The sequence below is a fragment of the Canis lupus genome, chromosome 27 (genome assembly GCF_003254725.2).
Source record: "Canis lupus dingo isolate Sandy chromosome 27, ASM325472v2, whole genome shotgun sequence".
NCBI classification, from domain to species: domain Eukaryota; kingdom Metazoa; phylum Chordata; class Mammalia; order Carnivora; family Canidae; genus Canis; species Canis lupus.
In genome coordinates this window covers 4548998-4572570 of record NC_064269.1, presented here as the reverse complement: position 1 = coordinate 4572570, position 23573 = coordinate 4548998, and the positions used below count along the sequence as shown (strand labels likewise).

General features: G+C 40.5%; 1 protein-coding gene across 6 annotated transcripts in view; it reads right to left on the bottom strand.

The window, feature by feature from the left end:
- Positions 1-2185: 2185 nt before the first annotated feature.
- LIMA1 (LIM domain and actin binding 1) overlaps positions 2186-23573 on the bottom strand; it is an 88670-nt gene continuing 67282 nt past the window's right edge. For 2 of the 6 annotated variants that reach the window (XM_025477597.3, XM_025477598.3), the window contains exons 5-11: positions 22820-22907; positions 22012-22160; positions 19211-19318; positions 15147-15204; positions 13613-13725; positions 6428-6561; positions 2186-4485 (exon numbers count right to left, since the gene is read on the bottom strand). In XM_025477597.3, the coding sequence (XP_025333382.1) occupies positions 3474-4485; positions 6428-6561; positions 13613-13725; positions 15147-15204; positions 19211-19318; positions 22012-22160; positions 22820-22907 (1662 nt within the window). In that variant the 3' untranslated portion in view covers positions 2186-3473. The remainder of the gene's footprint in view (positions 4486-6427; positions 6562-13612; positions 13726-15146; positions 15205-19210; positions 19319-22011; positions 22161-22819; positions 22908-23573) is intronic. The other 4 variants (XM_025477601.3, XM_025477603.3, XM_025477599.3 and 1 more) reach the window with 3 other exon arrangements.

Genomic DNA, 23573 nt, shown 5'->3' with positions numbered 1-23573 from the left:
ATTAGGAGTCTCTCATGGTTTACCTTCCTCTCTAGTTTTTCCCCATTCATTTCCTCCCCTTCCCTTATGGTCCCCTAAAGATTTTTTTTTTTAAATTTATTTTGAGAGAAAATGAGAGAGAGCACATGAGCAGGGGCAGAGGGAGAGGGAGAAGCAGACTCCCTGCTGAACAGGGAACCTAATGTGACTTTGGACTTGATCCCAGGACCCTGGGATCATGACCTGAGCTGAAGGCTTAACCATTTGAACCACCAAGTAGTGCCCCTCAAGGTACCTTTTAAGAAGAGAGGTAAACTCTCTCGGATCCCATGGGAATTCAGAATCCTAAGGAACGTACTAACTTGGCATGCAGGAACAAGCATACAGTGACCTTGGTCTCAAGGTTTATCCCCCCCAAAACCACATTTGTACCATTTCTCAACATCTCGGCTGTTAGAAAATATATAGTTGACAAACATGTAATGAGAGCAAACTGTGCAGCTTTCACTTTGTCCAGGAGTGATCCAACCAGCAAGCTGGTGGAAGGAACTAAGTTGGCTGTGTAGTAGTCATGAAGAGTCTCCTTAACCATCTCAGGTCCCGAGTGGGCCCCTTTTCTTGCTTCACTAACAGAAAAACATATCATCCTGTTCCCATCACTGACATACCAAGCCCAAACAAGCTGCCTTCAGAGAGCTAAAACACTTTGTTTGGCTACAGGTTCTTTTGTTTTCTAAGAATGTTTGGTATTGTCTGGTCATTCTCTTGATAAGAACCTTTATTATATTGATATGAAGCCTTGTTTCTACTCTGTGTACCTATGTCTACATAGCTCTTGAAAGGCAAAGAAAGCGGTTCTTCTCAAGGTAATTGCAGTCCCTGCATATCTGATATATGGTGACATATTCAACTAAGATCCATAAATACCAGCCATACGCACTCAGACTTTTTTGTATAAAATCAGTAGATTTGGTGAGTACCCTGTGAATGGGTTGGAGTAGTAGCTAATCACACAGTAAAGGTAGCTAAACTCAAGCCAGAAAATAATAATAAATAAATAAATAAATAAATAAATAAATAAACTCAAGCCAGGGTTGGATATTTTATGGATGCCATCAGGAGCTTCTGGGTTGGGATGCCTGGGTGGCTCAGCAGTTTAGAGCCTGCTTTCTTCAGTCCAGAGGGTGATCCTGGAGTCCTGGGATCGAGTCCCACATTGGGCTCCCTGCATGGAGTCTGCTTCTAACTCTATGTCTTTGCCTCTCTTTCTATCTCTCATGAATAAATAAAAATCTTTTTTTTTTTTTAAACGAGCTTCTGGATTAATTGTTCAGTGAACAGGGCTTTCTAAATGACTTCAGCCTGTGATGGGGCCAAGAGCAGAAAGTAGTACCCTTCCATCCATTTGGAAGACCAGGCAAGACCCTAGAACATACAGTGACCCTGGAAAATGTAATGGATGACTCAAAAACCATGCCTATCTCCAAGAAAACTCACACTCCCACACTTCCATTTTTTTAAAAAAGTGCTTTAACTTTTTTTTTTTTATAAATTTTTATTTATTTATGATAGTCACACAGAGAGAAAGAGGCAGAGACACAGGCAGAGGGAGAAGCAGGCTCCATGCACCGGGAGCCCGACATGGGATTCGATCCTGGGTCTCCAGGATCATGCCCTGGGCCAAAGGCAGGCGCCAAACCGCTGCGCCACCCAGGGATCCCAAAAAAAGTGCTTTAACTTTTGAGGCAGTTGCCTCTACAGTCAAGGAAATGAAATAACCAACTATGCCTCTGCCCAGAGTGGAAAGCAAATCCATTTTCACGTAGAGGCATTTGGAAATTCCCTTTAGCATGTTAGGCATAATTGAAAGGTGAATTATTAAATATTGAGTACAATTAACAATAAAGAAAAAAACATCAGATTTTGAATTGTGAAACCAAACAGCTCATTTTGAATGTACACACTAATTTTTCTTAACGCAAGTTGCCCTCAATTTTTTAAGAAAAATTTGTCCTCCTTTAGGGCAGATGAGGGCCCAGGATCGACCCAACACTACCACCTAGTGGTGAGATATACTCATAACACTACTCTTCGCTTAAAATGCACCAGATCCATTTGCCTTTTCTTCCCAAACTGCTCGATTAAAAGGAGGTCCCTTCGGAGACTGTCACAAAGTGAAATAATAATGAAAAGGAACACTGAAAAGTTCAAATGTAAATTAAAAGCTTTATTGAATAAAAATGTTTCAGACTAAGCAAGACTGTAATAAAGCAGAATATTTTACATCTCTAAAAAATATTAGAGCTAAATCTCTAAAAATGCAGTACAAAGAAAAGTCTATAGCTTAAAATACCTCTCTCCCCCACATACAGTTTGGAATATCAATTATGTACAACAAATGTACTCAAGTTTATAATGTTCCAAAGCCTTAACTACTAGAAAACCATCTCCCCCCCAAAAAAAGCCTATAATTGATTTAATTGCACCCTGGAAATACTGTCTGCCATAAAAATCAATACATTTCAGAGCTGAAAAGTTTTAAAAAAAATAACTAGTGTCCCAGAAAGGAGATATCAGAAGTGGAATATAGGGTTGGGGAAGAGGGGTCTGGGCTCAAGTGGTTTAAGGCAGTTATTTTCTGTTATTCCTCCTTAAACTCCTCACTTTGCGTTAACATGCAACATGGCAAACGACACAGAAGATCTTATAAAAATACTGCAGCTTTCAGTAAATTGTGAGCTGCACAGATACCACCAAAGAAAAAAGGAATCACTTGGGGTGGAATCAAACTCATTGGCAAATATCAGAGCTTATTTAAGACAATGGATCTCTCCAAGCACCAAATGTGCTCAAAAAGTGCTCCCAAAGAATGGTTGTATTATAGCCCAATAATCCAGTTCAGGGTGTGGTTTAGAGAATGGATGCATAGCAATAAATTCCCCATACATATCAGAGTAAGAAAATTAACCTAAAAAAAAAGTCTTAAAGATTAAATATTTGATCTCTTAACAGATGAATGCTAAATAATTAAATTGGTATTCATTTGAAAATACACAAACTGTGCCCTTTATACTAAAGTGCATTCAGTCATAATGTTTAGGTCCCTAAACCCCTACTGAATGTTCCCTAATTCCATAATTGAATTTTTAGTGTAACACTGTGCTACTAACCATCTATTCTGTATTGCTACTTGGGAATACAGTGGAGTTTGGACTGTATCAGTTGGCATATTCCCCCCTCACCATAAGACTTTAAAGCACTTACATATATCATTATTGCTAAATTAGAGAACTTAAGTAATATTACCTCTAGCACTTAGAATTGGTTCACTTAAGCGGCAGTATGGGATTTTTCTGAAGCAAGAACTCTTCCAAGATGACTTCCACATAAATTCTGGTTCATGCAAGATACCTGTCTATGCGCATCACTTTGATAAAGGGCAGCGGCTCGCTAACACTAACACAAATTTAAGGCCCAGCACCATTTACAGTTGGTCATTCCTCATCCTCATCCTCGTCCTCATCATAGTACCGATTTCTCTTTATCTGTTCCTCCACAGACAGCTCTTTGACTGATTCTCCCTCCCAGAATCCCATATCCTGGGATTTCTGATTCTGGGTCGTGAATTCTTTAGGGGAGGTATTGTCTGCAAAGCTGGACCAATTTGTAGACTTGGGTTCTAGTGGAGACTGCTGTTTGAGGTTTCTATCCTCTTCATCTACGTTCGCACCATTTTCTATAAGATTCTCACTCCCCATCTCAAAACCATGATATTCCTTGATTCTCCTCCCTGGTTCCCCTCCTCCAATCTCCTGGCTTTGCCGGGTTGTTTTTCCCACACTACCATTCTTTTCGGAGGTATTGGCATTTTCCACTTGTTTCCTTTCTGCTGTCATTCCTCCCATAAACTCCTCACTCTGCTCTGACATGCTCCAGCCTTTCCGTATAGGTGGGGACAAGATTTTTGGGCTCTTGACTGAAGTGGTTCGAAATGAAGCTGCTACAGTGAATGGGCGGCTTCTTTCTTTCAGCGAAGATGATCGTCTTAGCTTCTTCAGATCCAGATCTACATCCTCGGGAGCTTCAGGCTTGCTCATTTCATCCTCGGGAGGCCATTTGGGCTTGGATACTTTGATCCCTTCCTCCAGGGTACTTCCTGAACTACCAAGTTCAGTGGGGGGCGGCCAGGCGATCTTCAGCTTCTTGGTTTCTGCTGGCTTGTCTTCTTTCTCTGGCTGAGAGGAGGCCTTGGCTTCCATACTTGCTGTCAGCACACCCACCTTGGCAATGGGGGCATCTTCTACCCCTGGGCTCTGAGGGGTTTCCCCCACATTTGGAAGCTGGGCTGGTCTTTCCAAAGTCCCTTCATTTTCATTTTTGCTTGCCCACAGATCCTTGTGTGGTCTGTGCCCAAAGCCTTCATCATAGTTGCCTTTAGCTTTAAAGAGCTGATTGAAGTGAGGCTTGCAGTAGATTCTCCCATGTAAAGATGCATATGTTCCTAGACTGTTGTTAAGAGAAAAAGAACATAAAGTTAATAGATCTGTATGCTCCCATTTATACTAGCAGGCTGAAATTTGGCAACTGCAGTGTTCTCAGAAGATGTTAAGTGAGAAAAGTATCTTTAAAAACACATCACCTGGGGATCCCTGGGTGGCGCAGCGGTTTAGCGCCTGCCTTTGGCCCAGGGCGCGATCCTGGAGACCCGGGATCGAATCCCACGTCAGGCTCCCGGTGCATGGAGCCTGCTTCTCCCTCTGCCTGTGTCTCTGCCTCTCTCTCTCTCTCTCTCTCTCATGAATAAATAAATTAAAAATCTTTAAAAAAAAAAAAAAAAAAAAAAAAAAAAAAAAAATAAAAACACATCACCTGGAATTCTTTATCTCTCCCTTTCAAGCACATTTGTTTTATTACCCTTATAAAAACATGCTCATTTTTAGGCCCGAACCCTCACAAGGCTTCATGTGTTACATCCCCCTATTTTCAAATGATTTCACTCCCTTCTGCCAAAACTGTTAAAACAACAACAACAACAACAACAACAACAACAATTTTTCCAGGAAGTCTTCCCTAGGTAAGCCCACCTCTCTCCAACCACTCATAGATTTCCTATTTACAATCTATAGCTACTTATAATAATATTCCTTTGTACAAAGTTGAATCATTTTCCTCCGTGTTTCCCATTTGTGTTATAATTTAAAAGTACACCTCTACAGGAGTAGGTATAATGCTCTGCAAATGGTTTGAACTCACTAGATGCTAGTGACTGAATATGGTTAATAGGAGCACAGTAAGCAGTAGCCAGGAGGTAAATCTACTCTAGTATCAGTGCTGGACAGGCTTTTAGGAGATTTGGTGTCTCTTGCAGGATAACAAATTTTAAAGGGGATATAAAAACAATAGCATTTCCACAGAGGAGATATAAAAATTCAGAAACTTAGAAAAATATGTCTTGGAGAAAAAAGTTAATACTGTGGGCAGAAGAACCAATGAATAGAAGTTACAGAGGCACATTTTGGCTCAGCAGAAGGGAAAGTGGTCAAGCTAGAGCGATCTTACACGGGAGCTAGGTATCATTCCCTGTGGAAGTGCCACACAGATGCCAGCACACCTTTCAAGAGTATTTTAGAAGGAATGTTTACTCTGAAAAGAAAGCTGGAGGAAGTGACTAGCCTAGTAACTAGCCTAGTTACTTTCTTCTCTAAGACTCTATGACTAAAATGAGTTAATATGGAAGATGTCCCAAATTTGTCACATTTCTCTCCCTCTTTTTTTAAAGATTTTATTTATTTGAGAGATAGAGGGTGCGTGTGTGAATGGGGGAGGGGAAGGAACAGAGGGAGAGGGAGGAGCTGACTCCACACTGAATGCAGAGCCCAACACAGGCTTGATCCCTCGACCCTGAGATCATGCCCTGAGTCAAAATCAAGAGTTCCGATGCCTAACTGACTGAGCCACCCAGGTGCCCCAATTTGTCACATTTTTATCCATACTTTGAGTTACTTGGAAGAAATGATACATAATTATTTTCTCAGAAATACATGCTCTTCAGGGTCTATTATTATGGTTATTATTACCATTTATACAGTGTTTGGGACATTTTCAAGTAAAGGCTTAGACAAGTATACTCTAAAGATTTTTAAACTTTGTGATTCTATGAGACCAAGGGGGAATCTTCTGCTAATTTAAGTCACAGGGGTTTTACCTGCCACCCATAGGATTTAAGCTCCATGTAAACTAAACATGTAAAGTATCAATGTACCAAGAAGTTCCAAACACCAAATATTTGTCCAACACCAAACACCAAAAGTAAATGGTACTTTAACTTTTCTCAAGGACCTTCAATAGCACACTCCTTGTACAATAGCTTCTAGTACCAGTACTCTAAAAACCAAAGACTCCCTTTGGTGGTCCAATGACACAAACAGCCTGTTCTGGTCCGGCTTACCTAAGTTTGTTGTTGCAGTAGGAGCAACGGAAACAGCTGATGTGAAACACCTGCTGGTTAGCGAAGAGACGTTCCATGGGGTAAACTGTCTTCTGACATTCCACACAAGTCTCTCTTGCAGGTGCCTGAAATTTCTAGAATGAAAACGGTAACATTAGCACAGGCAGGGATGAGTTTGTCCTCTGCTGAGATGTGCCCCGGTTTTACTTTGTTAACTAAGGGCTCCCTTACCTGTCAATTCTCATAGGAACACTAAGCCTGTTATGACGCTATAGCTGACTTTTTAAGGCCAGGAAGCTCTCCTGAATCCCTTTCCCCGACTGGCTGGCTGCCCCAAGGGTAGCAGCCACTGAGGCTGGACTACAGAGGAAGGTTTGGATAAGCCACCATACACGCACAAAGGTACACACAAAATGGTTCCACGGACAGGAAATTAGAGGAGAAAATGTCATCACGCACAGAAGTTTGTTTGATTCAACTGCCTGGTAAAAGCAGGACAGACTTTTATAAGAACAGATTTGGATAAATTTAAAGGAGAGGAAGAGCAATTTAGCATAATATTTTATCCATTAGGCACAATATTTTTAAATAAGTCAAAACTGACATATAAATGTAAACATTTTAAAGAGACAAACTATTTTATTAGGACTCCAGAAGAAAGCATAGCCCAACAAAGCTATTGGTTCTATCATCTTCTTGGACACCAATGGAGAGGGGCACCCGGCTGGCTCAGTTGGGAGAGCGTATATGGACTCTTGATCTCAGGGTTGTTAGAACCCCACACAGGGTGTGGAGCCTACTTAGAAAACAAAAAACAAAAGACATGAAAACAATGGAGAATAAACCTATTGTAATGGGGAGTGAAAGATCATAATAGACTGGGAATTCATGAACTGTACAGTGTGGAATAGAGTGGCCTGGGCAGAGCTGTTTTAGCTGGTAAACCCAATCCTAAACATAAAATAGTTGGTAGTATAGCACTGAGGAAAGTCAGAATTCTCTAACAGCTAAGTTTTTACATAAGAAATGGTTACATGAAAAAAAAAAAAAAAAAAAAAGAAATGGTTACATGGCTACTAGGGGCTGGGGGTAAGAAGTCCCTAGGTGTATGTAAACAATTCTTGACTTGCCCCAGCAGAAACACCTTATCCAGCAAATGCAGGAGCAGCTTGGGTTACAGTGGCTGGGAAGCTCTCACAGGCACCTGGGTAGGGCCAAGGGTTTGGGGAGGCTCTGCAGCCAAGACTCAGGTGGTGGTAAATAATGCAAATCAGTCCCAAGGTGCAGGACTTGAATGGTTAAGATAAGCCAAAAATAAACTAGGTTATGGGGAAGACAGAACTTTCATTAAAACAACAACAACAACAACAACAACCTGAAAATAGTCCCATTAAAAATTCAGACTGCTGATTCACTTGCTACATGATTTACCAGGAGGTAAAGCAAAAAATAGGAATGGTTTTCCACGTGGATCTGGACAGGAAACAAAAGTAGAAAATGAGGGGAAAAAAAAGCCATAAAGGGAAATCTCTATAAAAGGGAGTTTAATAGAGTTTAGTGGTAAACTCCCAAATAGCATCAAGGGATTGAAGAACAAAGGAACAGAACTGAGTGGAATGGCTCAACAGCCTCCTTCCATTCCTAAGAATCAAAGACCAGTTTGACCCAGTTTACCAAGCGTAAGGGAGGTGTTTAAATATGATCAAATGTTATTGTAATTGAATACTGTTGGAAGTAATTAGGGCCTTATTGGGAGCTCAGAATTTTTATATGACACTTCTAACAAGACAGAATTAAGTAGAGATGTCAATGCATAGTTTTAATTAGGTTTGCTCTAAAAAGAACTAGGTCCTTGTCTAGCATGCAGGAAATCCATTAAAATGCCAAATAAAATTTGGGTATAATAGTTCAGTTGACCGCATCGGAGAGAGCTGGTACAGATCACAATTCACCTGATATAAAAGTCATAGGTCAATGTATTTATTTCTCAGACTGAAAATCTTTTTCAGCTGCAGGTTGGCTTTCGTATTTTTTTTTTAGCCCTTAGGAGGACAGCATTCATTCTGGTCAGTGAAGACAGAGCAGGGGACAGGAATCTCCCAGGGTACAAGAGGAGATGGGCATTCCTGTGCAAATGGGGACTGGAGCTCCTGAGCACACCTCCATCACACACACACACACACACACACACACACACACACACACACACACACGACACACTGGAGGAGGGTGCAGCCCCGGGAACAGAAAGGAGAACCTGAGAGAAAGCTGAAAGCTGAGCTCACGTTAGGAAAGTGGAAGGCAGGAGCAGAAATTAGGTACCGGAGGAGCAGGAAGCAGAAGCTGCAAGAGACAAACAGGAACCTTCAGTGAATACACAGCATTTGGGGAGGGGGCGGCCTGGAGCACTTTACCGCAGCTGAGCTGAAACTCAGGTATAGACTCAGAGCCAAGAATAAGGCCACGTTTTCTCTTTTGCAAGTAATTCGGCTAATTGTGGCGAAAGCAGCCTCACTCCTCTCTACCTGAGGCTGGGACATGGCCCAGTTCAGGAGAGCGAGCTGTTCTGAGCCTTCACCCACACAAGGAGTGTCTCATTAACAATTCTTTAGTGTCTTATTATCTCCCACACCTGACCCACAATGGCTCTCTCTTGAATAGGGCCTTCACCCACGCAAGTGAAAAGCCATTCCTCCTCCTCAACATCAAATTAATAGACTGCTAGCCCAAACATCTGACTAATCACAAGCTTCTAACTAACCAGACCTACCAGAGTCCCATTATTCCTATCCAATTTTTACACAGATCCTTTTCAATATTATTTAATGTTTATGTGGCAGCTGCCCAAGGGCCTTCTGGTTTCATAAAGTCAAGAGGATCCCAACTTGGTAAAATGCCAAAATCAGAGTGGCTGCGTCTGTGCCTCCCTTTTACTTCCTCTGTCCTGGGCTCTCAGCCACTTTTCTGTAATTGCCCCCATGTCTATTCAGACGACAGGAAGCATAGTCAGTGCCCAAAAATCTCTACCATTATGGTAGGCCTGGCATATATCCTGCCCATGCCTTCATGGCATGCTCGGACTTGGCACAGCCATGTTTAAAACGCTGTCAGTATTAGAATGTTAGACATTTTTAATCTTTAAAATATATTTTTTTCACTTGGTCAGATGTTTTTCATCTCTCCTCCCTCACCCTTTTTCACATATAGAAACTACAGCACCAGGATGTCAGGTTCCTTATCAAAGCTCACACGGTCAATTAACAGAATTCAAATTAAAACTCAGAACTCCCGATTCACAAACCAAAAGAGCATTTTCTAAATTGTCCTGGCACGTAATTTTCCGTAACTAAAGGAAACTCTTTGGGGACAAGAGCAGATGCTAACCCAAATGAAAATAAACTCACTATAGCACTTCCAACAAACTACGGTCCTCACTTTATTTCAAATTAAAATATGTAGATAGTATCTTTGAGATATTTAGGAATGAATGAGGTAATATATACATAATTGATGTTCATAAACACTGTCATGTCTTTTCCATATGAGGGATCTTACAGGTCCTCTGTTGATCAGCATCTCCACAAAGCTATTTTTCTAATAAATGTGTATGGCTTCATCTACATTCTTTCACCCTCTTGCCTTACATATATATTTCAGTTCAATGAAAGGTGTAGTTGGGAGATTATAGATATGTATGTATTTATATATATATAATATATAAACAACACATATATATTGGTGGGGAGAGCTGGCAACAGACAGTGAAGCTAACTAGCCTTTGGACATGGTGAAATCAGAAGAAAATTATGTATTGATGTCAGGTTTCCATCCCGTAGAACACCACAAAATGCCTTTCATTCCCTCCTTTCCAATTGGTGCAAAATATCTAGGTAATTAGATTGAAATTCTTCACATACAGTAAATGGTTGGGCCAGCTCTGTGCAGCCTTAACCCTTCCCCTGGCTTTCTGTGAAACTTTCTGACAACATTTTGGAGATAAATCTTAAATAGACTGCTCTACATGTCGAGGTTAGTGTTCTGATAAAGCAGTAATAATGTAGATAGTAAAAAAAAGATTCTAGATGCCTTTCTAGCATAATTCCAATAGCTTTGCAAAATAGCATAAAACCTCCTACCCTGTCCATAGAGGAAGGAACACTAGCAGGGCACAGAGAGAGTGTCCTCTCATGCAGTCTGCCATGTTTTCTCTCCACATCCATCAGCAGGACCAGTCAGGGAAGCTTTGGTTGTCCTAGTGGAGACAAGTGGGTGTACCCAGAGCTGGCCACATGTCCTCGCCTTCTTCCTATCTTTCCTCCTGGAAATATTTAGGGGATAACTTCTCTCAATGGAAGGACATAAAGCCTAAGAGACCTCTGGGTATCTTAAGTAGAAAGGTCCTGATCTTTCTCACAAGGTCCCCTGAGCTCTGCTCCCAGAACATCTTTTTTGAGAGTGAACCTGCAACTTCAATTTCACTAGCACCAGGTCTCATCAACTGCGCTGACCAGTGTTCAGAATAGATGAATAAAACTCTTACTTGTAAGGACCAGTATCATTTTTTTACTTTATCAAGCTAAAGTTTGAAATGAATCGCATCTCTACCTTAGATGTCCTATTTTTCAATAATAGACACATAGGCACTAAGGAACAGTTTTTCCAGGATGTGTGGGACCTAAAAATCTATTCTGAGTGAACAAGTTTATTCTTAGCTGTATGTAATTTCCCCAAGTGGAGAAATAACTTCTGTTGCATAGTCTATAGCCATGAGACCAGTTACGCCAGCAGGTCTTCCTATAAACACTAAAGTATATATATACTTGCCTTCAGAATGTAAGGGATAAATTTGAGGAGGAGGAAATAAACTACCCTTAAATAAAAGTGGAGATGTGATTGAATCCCATCTGCATCTGTACACCATAATCATTTGAGTTTTGGACGATAGGCAAACATAGGGAGCCAGGCCAACTTTATAAAATGTTCAAAACCTGAGGTGTATGTCTGGTGAAAGCAGACCTGTCTGCATTCTACTGCTGAGTGACTAGGGCCAAAGAATAGGCATGAGTCTGGGAGCTTCATCTCCACCTCCTCATATCTCTGGTATGCTAGGGAGGACCTAAGTGGGGTGCACTCTATCCCTACTCACTCAGCAGCTCAGAGCCTGGAGTCTGAATCAAGGAGGGACCTCAAAAGTCCAACCCAGCACCAAGAAGTCTGACTAGCAGTTGAGGGAGGGAAATGAGACTGAGTTGAGAATTCAAATACACCCAAGAACAAATTTTAGTTCTTAGACAAGCCACGGAACTTCCCTAATCCCTCAGTCCATGGCCAAGTCAGATTTTCCGGCTGCTCTTGATCCAGAACCACAACCCAAGGACTCACATCTGGGTAGGGTTGCTGTTGGACAAGAAATTAACCCCATGACAGTTGCTACTTCGTTGGACTCCAGATACTGGACAAAGAAAGTGCTGATGACAGCATGAGCAGAACATTAAGGCCAGAAGAGGGGGGTCATGTTGAATACGCATGTAGCTCAATCACTATTAACTATCTTTCCTCCCTTTACTCACTTTCTCTCGCTACTTTCTTCACCTTTTGCTCCTTTTCATAAATCCTTCATAAATCCTAGCTTCCCATAAAATTTTCATTCATGTTCTTTACCCCTCTCCCTTCCCTTTTTAAATTCACCCTTTAAATTCTGGATTCTCCCCTTTTCCTCCTTTTGTTCTAAACCTTCACCTATGTCCTGTTACCTTCATCCTTTTTGTACACTAGGACTTTCATCAAGGCACCAAATATGCCCACAGTTGAGAGATAAAAGTGCGGCTGATGGGTGCATGAAGTTGGGGCAGTTACAAACCACCAAAAACACTAATTCTGGCACCTGGGTGGTTCAGTGGTTGAGTGTTTACCTTTGGCTCAGGTCGTGATCCTGGGATCTCTGGGATTGTGTCCCACATTGGGCTCTCCACAGGGAGCCTGCTTCTCCCTCTATGTCTCTGCCTCTCTGTGTGTCTCTCACGAATAAATAAATAAAATCTTAAAAAAAGCCCACTAATTCTACTTATTGCATTTCTTTCAAATGTTAGAACTCTCTAAATAAAACCCAGCTACTTAAGAGAATACCAGAGGAGGAAGATACTAAAGAAGTATGGGTTTGTTTGGTTATTAATCCAAATGGCTAAATTGGGACTGCATTAGCAAAGCATTCCATTAAAACAAGTCAGGTAGGGGATCCCTGGATGGCTCAGTGGTTTAGTGCCTGCCTTCAGCCCAGGGCATGGTCCTGGAGTCCCGGGATCGAGTCCCACATCAGGCTCCCTGCGTGGAGCCTGCTTCTCCCCCTGCCTGTGTCTCTGCCTCTCTCTGTCTGTCTCTCATGAATAAATAAATAAAATCTTAAGAAAAAAAAAAAGTTAGGTAATAAAGTCCAAAGTAGGTACTGGGTTTTATTTTTTGACCTTTATTTTTATAAAGGTCAAATATAGACATGAGATTATTTATATGTAGAAAGGGAAAAGACTTTTTAAAAAACTAATGGATAAAAGGAGGCCAGAGATTGAATAGCCTACTGAAGTCTTCTTAGGGCACAAAACTTTTGGACTTTCCCTAACATCTAATATTATATACCGTAGTATAAGTGTTAACTTGAATGCCCCATCTTACAGCAAATTGGCTGGCCAACCCCTGCTGCAATGTACATGTTCTTTCTTTAAAGAAGCTAGCCACTGATTATGTTACAATCCAGTTCTAAAGACCAGGGAGCCACCCTCTTTAAGTCGACATACATGTCTCCATCCAATGGGCTGATCTTATTCAACAGATCATTTTTTAATTTCTTGAATTTCTCATTTTGTGATCTTTTGCCCATTCACAGATTTATGGGCTTCCCTCAAGAAAAATCCCCATCATTTTCTTTAACTTTGGGTTTCCTTAAAGCTTTCATGAAGTTTCCAGATTTCAAACTAAGAGCTATTAGTGAACCTCTCCCCTCCTGGCTCAAAAACATCTGAGCAGAAGAAAACAAAATTTCTAGGAAAAATGATAGGCTTAAGTATGCCCTTATTTGATGTTTTCCTCCCCAGGAAAGTAAAAACAGGTTCAAATGAATATAAGGATAGAAGGTGCAATGAGCTCTATTAGTAAACCAATGTCTAAAGGCTCTGATAGAAATTGTTATCATACCTTCACTGGTTTGGGTGGAGAACTTTCAGAAAGGCTGGAGGCTCTGGCATCTGGATTTAGTGGCTTGGGATGGACAGGCTGCTGGGCCTCACTCTTGACCTGGAAGTTACCTGCTTGAATTACAAAAGGAAGACATTTTATAGTCTCAGGGGAAATCTCAGAAAGAGTTCCTCCTCAAAGTTTTGGCACCTCCACTATGGTCAGGTCTTTTCAACACTAAGAAAAACACAGCTCTTCTAATGCTAAAAGCTATGCTTTTAGGTTCTGGGCTAGGAGACTTTTTCACCTGTTGCCACACACAGCAGGAATCCAGATCACCCTATCAGAAGAGCTTTCTTCCCCCCTCCTCTTGTAGTATTTGTCATTTTTAAAGCCTGTTTGTAGATGTTGATAGCTTCTTTGGTAGTTAGCACCCCCAATAACTCCTTCTGGGGTGCTTCAATTGAAGTTGGAAAAATGAATGTGAGGGTATAAATTTCATACTGTGTACATATGTGTGTGTAATCTGATGTGGTCTTTTTGATCAGTCCTATAGCAGATATCTATGGGTGGAGATACGTTTGGAAAAACATTCCATGAAGGTTTTTTTCATAATCATTGATGTGTCACCTGCATTAGTTAATTTCCTGCAATATATTCACTGTGTGGAAAACTGAACACAGAAAAGTGCTACTAAGGAACCATAAAAGAATTCCTTAAAATGTAGAGTTAAGTCAACAACATACTAAAAGATTAAGGCTTATTTTTCAAATGTTTTGCAAACCTAGTCAAAACTCAGAAAAATTTCTAGTCTAAGCAAAATGACTGCAAAAGGAATGTTCTTGGATTCAAGCAGCAAATTTCTCTGAAATTTTAAGGTAGGATTTACTAGAGATTTGTTAAACTCCTACGTTAGTTGCTGAGTTTTCAATGCCTAGTAATTAACCTGGAGAGAAGCTAGAAATCCATATATATTAAAAGAAATACTGAAAATCAGAATCAAAAGTGGCTATAGTAAGGAAAAAAAACCACCAATTTTTGTTTTTGAGAAAAGTGAGGCTCGGAATGGATAAAAAGGTGATAAAATTCAGCACCAAAAGGGAAATCTCTAGAACGTGGCTGGAAGGCAGACAATGGTACACATGTAGATAAGCAGAGAAAGATATATTTTCAAAAGGTTACTTAAATGCCAATTCTTTATCCCTGTAAATGAATAAAATCTTTCTTGGCCAAACTCCTATTAAAATGAAACTTCAAAATTAGTTTTTATAGCCTGAACCCTGACAAAAGGCAGGGTAAGTTCACTGAGAGAGGCACCAAAGGTATTCAGTTTGCCCCCAAGTAGTCATATCAAATTTAACTTCTCCCTAAGCCATGGAATGTGTGAAGGGTATGCAAGCACCAGTCCTTGAAATCCAGTGAAAGATTTGATCAGCTAAATTGCTGGATTTAGTCTGCTACATTCTCAGCACGGACAGCAAGGGGGACATTCCCAGACCAAATACAGGATACAGAGCAAGAACCTCACCCTCCAGATCTAAGAACAAATGCTTACGGGAGTCATCTTCAGCAGGAGTGGAATGGACTGCCAGGCTATTCTCAGCTGCGGAGACCTACAAAAGGGAGGAATTAAGAATCACATTAAAAATAAAAGAGCAAACTGCTGTTAATGCCATAAAAACCTGCTGACGCTAGTCAGTCACTGGCTGCCTGGGGGAAATAACGGGCCCCAGAACAGCTGAGCATTTAAACAAGAGGCAGCAAAATGTCTTTTATGAGGATATTAACATGCCTCTCAATTACAGAGTAACGGGAGAAACAGACTGCACTCAACTGCCAAAAGTGTGCATCATCTCCCTTTATAAAAGAACTTCTAAACCGTATCTTTCTACTGTCAAAAAAAAAAAGACAAAACAACACCCTCTATCAGAGAGAACAAAGCTCCTCACCATATAACTATAGCTCACTCCAAGGCAAGATGAAGTTTTCACATTAGGAACTATTTTCATTCCTTTATTTCCTAATTCCTTATTTCCCTACCAGATATATTCTGCTGAAACAAGTCTGCCAGTACAGAAGACCTTTTGATAGCTAAAAAACAAATTTACCAAAAAAACAACTTCCGGTATTAATCTTCAAGTTTTCCTTTTCAATCCCAAGTCTCAAAATGGCAGTGTTTAACAAAACAGCAGATCTCAGGTATACTTGCAAATCTCTTCCCCAGAAGCCATCAAGTTTAAATACAAACTTTCTACTATCTCTCTCCTTTTTAGTGGCCCCAGCGGCCTTCCAGGTATCCTCCAACACACTCAAAATAATGAAGGGTCAATAGGTGACCTAATGTGTAGTCTTTATGTAAAAGTCTTTCATTCAGATGTCAGGGATTTTATGGGCAATGCTGAGTGTTTATATCAGGATGTCTAACGTACTGAGTAAATTTACAATGGTGATTAAGTCATTGGCTAACTGCACCTGAATTTTAGCATGGCTGTTTTCTCAGTCTCTCTCTTTTTTTTCTTTTTAAGTAGGCTCCACACTCACCATAGAGTCCAATGCAGGGGCTTGAACTCTTGACCCTGAGATCAAGACCCCAGGGATCAAGACCTGAACTGAGATCAAGAGTCAGACACTTAACCAACTGAGCCACCCAGGCATCCCTACTCTCTTTTCATTACAGGAATTCCGACATGGCATAGAACAAACCACTATAATAACAGCCAACATTTACTAAAGTGTTTAGTATGTGCCAGATATTGGAATGATCACTTTCTGTGTGTTATTTCATTTAATGATATGAAAGAAATTAAAAGCTCTCCAATTCCTGTTAATTAGTAGGTGCATCCATCCCAGGATGTTCTTCTCTCACCTCTAATTTTGGTCACCTTGAACCTGCAGGGTAAATTTAATGCCAATCATGACATCATCGCACATGCCCAACCAGCTGACTTCACTGCAGGAATAGCCAGGAGAGAGCAAGTGAGATTTTGCTCAAACATTTTATTAAGGGAAAGCACAAATTCACTTACAAGAGGGAGAAAGGGAAGAACAATACCTTGACAAAATATTCTATTTCAGGCAAGTTTACCATAGCATTAATGTCCCTTTGTAGTAAGCTGAAGTTCAAATAGTTCTTAGGCATCGGTTAACAAAAGCTAGGCAAACAGATGAAAGGACAACTGAAGCTCTGAAAAATTTTATGAATGTGAAGGTAGCCACGGATTTATAAACCTGCAGTATGTACTTGAAGACTATGTACTGTCTTGATCTCCGTTCTTCCCCACCCACTCCTCAATTCATGGTTTAGTTACACTGATGCCCTTTTAGGCTATAATTAAAGTGTTTTGATCTTCTAATTCACCTCAGAGTTCCAGTTTCAAATCAGTGTGAAGACAATCAAGAAAGAAACACAAAATCAGATTAGGGACAATCCAAATATTATTTCCTAGATGATCATTTCTCAAATTATGCTCCTAGGAAAAATGGGGAGATTTCAATGCTGGGAATATTTTTCTCTTAAATTTCTTTTTTATGGTGTGTAACATTTTAACTCAGCTATTCTTTTTTTTTTTTTTTTTTTAAGATTTTATATTTAAGTACTCTGTAAACCCAATGTGAGGCTTGAACTCATGTCCCTGAGATCAAGAGTTGCATGCTCCACTGACTGAGCCAGCAAGGCATCCCAACTCCTTTTACTCTTAAAACACAATCTCCCATTTAAAAATAGGAAAACCAGGGAACCCTGGGTGGCGCAGCAGTTTAGCGCCTGCCTTTGGCCCAGGGCGTGATCCTGGAGACCCGGGATCGAATCCCACGTCGGGCTCCCAGTGCATGGAGCCTGCTTCTCCCTCTGCCTATGTCTCTGCCTCTCTCTCTCTCTCTCTCTCTGTGGCTATCATAAATAAATAAAAATTAAAATAAAAGCAGAAAACCAGGTAGTCTAGTAAGAGAACTCATTTTGTACATGGCATGTGACTCATGGATGAGCCCCCTGTTGCAAGGACATATGTAATTTATTGATTTTATGACTATGAAACACACTGCTGCCAAATATTTTGCCTTATTTCAACATACACTTGGCAATATATCTTTGTAAAATAAAGAGATTTAATTTTTCTAATTTTTTTCCCCTGTTCTATCATATAATTCAAATTTTGTAGCCATTGATCTGAGACCATTTTCCTGTGTGCCTACCTTGGTCCAAGTAGGTAGTGCATTTCCTAAGTTTCCATTGGTGTTCTGTCAATACATCATACTTTTTAAAGTCTCATATAGTCAAATCTGAGAACTATTGCTCTTAATCCATTTTAATTATCTCCTCACCTTTTGGAAGAATGGCCTTAAGGGTATCAATCAATATGTGGAACAGAAGCAATGGCTTTTCTCCTAAGATTAATCACTGTGATTAATCACTGTCAAAGTTCTTTCTCCTCATCTAACTTAACATTTGGTTATCATCTTGACCAGAGAACAAAAAAGACCTGGGTAACAGATTGGCAAAGAAAATGATAAATTCACCTGACATAAATGTTATGTATTCCAACCAAGCCATTCACCGAATGGTAGGTACATAAAACACTTGCTTAAAATCTTCCTGTGGGGATCCCTGGGTGGCGCAGTGGTTTGGCGCCTGCCTTTGGCCCAGGGCGCAATCCTGGAGACCTGGGATCGAATCCCACGTCAGTCTCCCGGTGCATGGAGCCTGCTTCTCCCTCTGCCTGTGTCTCTGCCTCTCTCTCTCTCTCTGTGTGACTATCATAAAAAAAAAAAAAAAAAAAAAAATCTAAAATCTTCCTGTGGTTTTCCACCTTGGCAGGATTCTATCCAAAATCTTAAGCATGGCATATAAAGCTTTTCAAGACCTGCCTTGTGGCCCTCCCTCCACTGTCTCTCTCCATTACCTATATGTGCCTTGTGTTCCAGCCAAGCCATCTTGGTTTGGATCTCTGGTTTCCAAAACTGTTTGTGTCTGCCTGGAATGCCCTTCTTTCTCTTTCTCTTTCCTCAACCTTTCCCTTATTCACTTGGTCTCTTTCCACACATTCTTCAGGACTTGGCTCAGACATCACCTTCTTGAAGAAGTCAGGCTAAATGTCATTAGTCAGAGCTTCCATGGCCCCAGAGCCTTCTCACAGCACTTACCACACTGCTTTATGACAGCCACCCTGTTACCTGTTAGCTTCCTTGCAGATAAAGACCACATGGAATAGTTTGTTCATATTTAGCTTTTAAGCTTAGCATTGTTTGTACTTAGCATGGTGCCTAGCTTTCAAAATAGTTTGAATGAAAAAATGAAATTGTCTTGCATAAAATGTGTTAAATTAAGAATATATAAATTCCTTGAAGATATCATCTCTAATCAAAACAGATTTTAGCTCCACACCATCTGATCATTTGCTGAGCAAAAGAATTTTCCAGTGAAGGTTCATTATTTGGTCAGCTATAAGTTGCAGAGTTCCCCAACTGAAATTATGTGACCTGCAAAAATGACAATCTGTCCTGGCAGCTGTTACCAAATTCCCAGACACTCTGCAGCCTAGAGTTAGAGTTGTTTCTAATTTTAAGCATCTAATTTAGAACACATGCTCCTTTGGCAACTGGACATCAGACTTTTCAACCCACCTTTTCTCCAGCCTGATGGGAGATGCAGACCTCAGGATCTGGGGGCACATTCTCCTTTTGCTCCAATTTATGAGTTTTGATTTCACCACAATTGGCTCTCAAGTCATTCTACAAAATAAAAGTAATCTGTGAACTAAAATTTAAAAATCTCACAATTCTACACTCTTCATAGCACATCTATTAAATAAATTTGGAATGTAAAATAAAAGTTCTTTTAAGAAGCTTTGGGTCAAAACATTCCCCTAATTCTCACAAGCAAGACCCATTGACTAGTGAAATGACAAAAGCGGCTTTGTGGACACCCACCTCAGAGTTAAATATTTGTACACTAGTCTAAAACTGGATGCTCATTAGAATACAGACACATCAACACAGACACACAGAAACCACCCCCAGCATACAATGTTCTTGTGATTCACTCCTCTAGCAGCAGAGCTTGTGGGAATGCAAAGCTTGTGAGTTTTATCAGAAAAGACCATTCTGGAGCAGGGGAAAGGAGATGCCAAGTGCCAATAATCAAGAAAATATACTGACCATATATATAAATGCTCGGCCTGGAAAGAGAGACAGGGATGATGCATACATATAAAAACTGAAATTGTATTTAATGATACCATAAAACAACCCTTTTTTGTGAGACTTTCAAAAGCATGCTTCTTTTTGCATAAAATTCATACATTGTACTAGAGACGTATCTTATTCTACTTCTCAGAACAGAACCTCAACATAAAAAAGCAGGTATTAATATGGTCATAAGGAGTAAGCCTAATTACCTTTTTTTTTCCTTGCAAAGAACACTTGGAGCAAAATATTTAACTTTATCTACGAGATCCAAAATTACTATAGTGGTAGATGAATATGGACAATTCCTACCTTTAGTTTACTACCTTTCTGAAAGTCTTGTACCTTTCTGTTCCCTGTGATTCTTTAGCCAGGGTGAGAAAACAGGCAATTTATGGCCCCAGGGCCAGTGAAAAGGGGTGAGTGTGCTGATGGGGGTGTGGGATCCCAGGCTAAGGGACAAGGCTCTTGAGGAGCATCCTTGAGGAGGAGTTGGCAGCCAGTGCTGCAGAACACATCAGGACAGCCTCATTCCTGACCCCATCTTGAAGCCCCGTCTCCAGAATCACTGCCAGAGTGTGTGCCTTGTTAGAGCCATCCTCTGTAAGGGGCCTGAGAAATTCTTCTGGGATGAGATAAGATGTACTTTTTACAAGAATTCCTAAAGACTTTTCAACTCTTAAAATTTACAGAGCAGGAGAACTGTAATGCAGAAACTCTGTTGGGAGGGGTTTTTTTTTTTAAAGGTCACTAAACAGGTTTTTCCACTTAGGGAGTCACCTGGTTGGAATGTTTATAGCAGGAGGGCACAGAGAAGCAGCAAAATCTTGAAACAAGGGAAATAAGCTCCAAAAATCACCTGCTTGCTGTATCTCCTGACCTGCTTTCTAAGAGAAGTCTAACCTTGCTCATTTTCACACGGTCAGTGAATAATGAGCCTGTGGTGTTCCACTTTACAATCGAGTTCGACGCATCATCTCTTCTTAAAACCACAGTGAACACTCAGGATGAAATTATTCATGGCCCGGATCAAATTATTCATTGATAAATACTGCTGGAGAATGCATACTTCATAATGTGAGGAAAAGAAGGCTCAACTTCTGGAATACAAGCTATGATTTCTAAGAGGTACTGGTTTTAGACTGCCTGGGAACACATAAAATTCAATACTATTCTTCCAAATTTGTTTAAAAATCAACAACAACATAGGACACCAAGAGATTCATGGCTTGTGTTTTGAAATCTCAGAAGGAACAAATGTTTGAGAGATCCATATCTATACATATGTAGAGTGTTTATATGCATGTGTATGTAGGAGTAAATGGCATTTAAAAGGTATCTTTGGAAAAAAAAAAAAAAGGTATCTTCAGGGTACCTGGGTGGCTCAGTGGTTGACTGCCTTCAGCTCAGGTGGTGATGATCCCGGGGTCCTGGGATCTAGTCCCACATCAAGGTCTCTGCAGGGAACCTGCTTCTCCCTCTGCCTGTGTCTCTGCCTCTCTCTCTGTCTCTCATGAGTAAATGAATAAAATCTCTCCCTCTGCCTGTGTCTCTGCCTCTCTGTGTCTCTCATGAATAAATAAACAAATATAAAAAAAAAACAAACGTCCAGAATAGGTAAATCAATAAAGACAAGAAGCAGATTAGTAGTTGCCAAGGGATGAAGGGAGAGGGAATTGGGAGTGATTACACAGGTATGGGGTTCTTTTTGGGGTGATGGAAATGTTCTGGAATTAGTGATGATGGCTGCATGACCTTGTGAATGTACTAAAAATCACTGAATTGTATGTCATTTTACATCCTATGAATTCTCTATCAACAAAAAAACCTGCAAAAAACCTCCCCATCCCATGTTAATGTCAAATCCATCCTATATTTCCCGCCAGTATTCTCTCCTTTTTTCCTCAAAAATAAGTGTTTCTGTTAAAACTAACAGACTACTACTTTTTACACAACAACAAAAAAATTAAGTAGAAGAGATAACTCTCAATGATATTACTGGATGATAATGTCACAAACAAATGAGTGGGGTGGGAATGAGGCCTAGGAAAGCAAAGTCAGGATTAGAACATGATAAGAATTATGGATGAGGCTAGGGTAGGATGGATTTCCATGGAAGGAGAATGCCTAGGGACCAGGGAGAGAGCAGGGCTCTCAGGTCAGAGTCTGGGGGACATCTCTAGTTTCTGTGCTCAGTGACCATTTGCTGGATGAGGGAATGGATGATACGGAACACATACTATAGCGTTGGTGGAACTGCTCTGTTTGGACACAGCTGCCTGGTACTTGGCCATTCGATCCTTTATGGAGGTTTCTGACAGGCGTGGTAAGTCCAGAGTTCGCCTATTCTCGCTTTTCTCTGCGTTGGATGTAGAGGATGACACCTGACCTGGAAACATACAAATAACATGCTCTATCAGAAGATAGAATGTGATGTGAATGGTTTCAAGATTCTAAATTTTAGGCTATTGTATTCTGGTGTGATCATTTTCTTCTATTAAAGGTACACAGAAGGAAATCAGGAATGTAACTCATTTACTAGGTAATATGTACTTACTTTCCCACCACTAAAAGGAGAACTCTTACCATAACTGAGTATTACATAAACACCTCAGCTTATTTAATACAGTTTAAAAACTAGATCTCAACACCATTTTAATTTGCATTTCTTTGCCAGGAGGCTGATGATTTTCCTGTTAATTTTTTCTTTTGTGAAATGCCTGTAAATGCCCTCTTCAAAACATATTAATTATGCTCTCAAGGTGTTATGTTACCACTGGTAATACAGGATAACAAATCTTGACAGAGGACACTGCCGCCCATCCGTGGCAGCCCTCAAGCCCCAGATGACTGTAGAGCCAAAACTGTCAGCAGTGCTCCCCTCCCAACCCTGCAAGGATACCCGTTGGGTGTCACAAATATTTCCTTTTAATTTGTGCCACTCTTCCCCTAAAAACATTGGCTTTGAGGCTAAAAGGTATTGCTACTGATGAGTACTTCGTAGGGAACCACACACACACACACGCACACACACGGAACATTGCTTACCTGCGCCTATTTCCAAATCATCCAGAGAATAGCTGTTTTCTGAGATCCTCCTCCCACCTGCACTACGGCTCTGGGTCCGAAGAATCTGCTGAGAAAACAAAACCCAGCCATAAGCTTTAAACAGAAGATGGGAAATCTTGATGAATGTTCAAAGAAGAGGTCTGCAAATCCCCTTTATTAATAAAATCCACAAGAGATGAGATTGTATATTAGTTCTTACATTGCACAGAATGTGTTTTTAGCATTATAAATATGAAGTACTACATATTCACAGGTGCCCAGGGAGAAATAAGTAACTCTATATAGGTAATTCTCTTTGGTAATCATCACTGTCTAACCAGCTTCACCAGGAAACGAAATACTTTAACCAGCCATGGAGGGGAACTCTCATGTCCCAGATGACACTGACATGTCTCCCAAATCATCAAGTCCTGATGGCAGGATCTGTTGTTTGTTTCCCTTCTGAGGTTGCTGCTTTGGTTCACATCTTCATCTTCTCCCCGGACTACTGTATCACATTTCTATTTGGTTCCTCTACACCTTCCAATCAAGTCTCTGTGATAGCTGCAATTATCTCCCAGTGTAAAGCTATATTACTCTCTTGTTCAAAATGCTTTAAAAATTCCTAATCATTCCTTGAACTAAATCTAAAGTGCTTCTTATGTCACAGAAGATCACCAGTTCCACATCTAGTCCCTACTGCCCCTGAGTTTTCCCTTCCTCAACCTGTACCCTCCAGGAAAAGCTGGGAGGT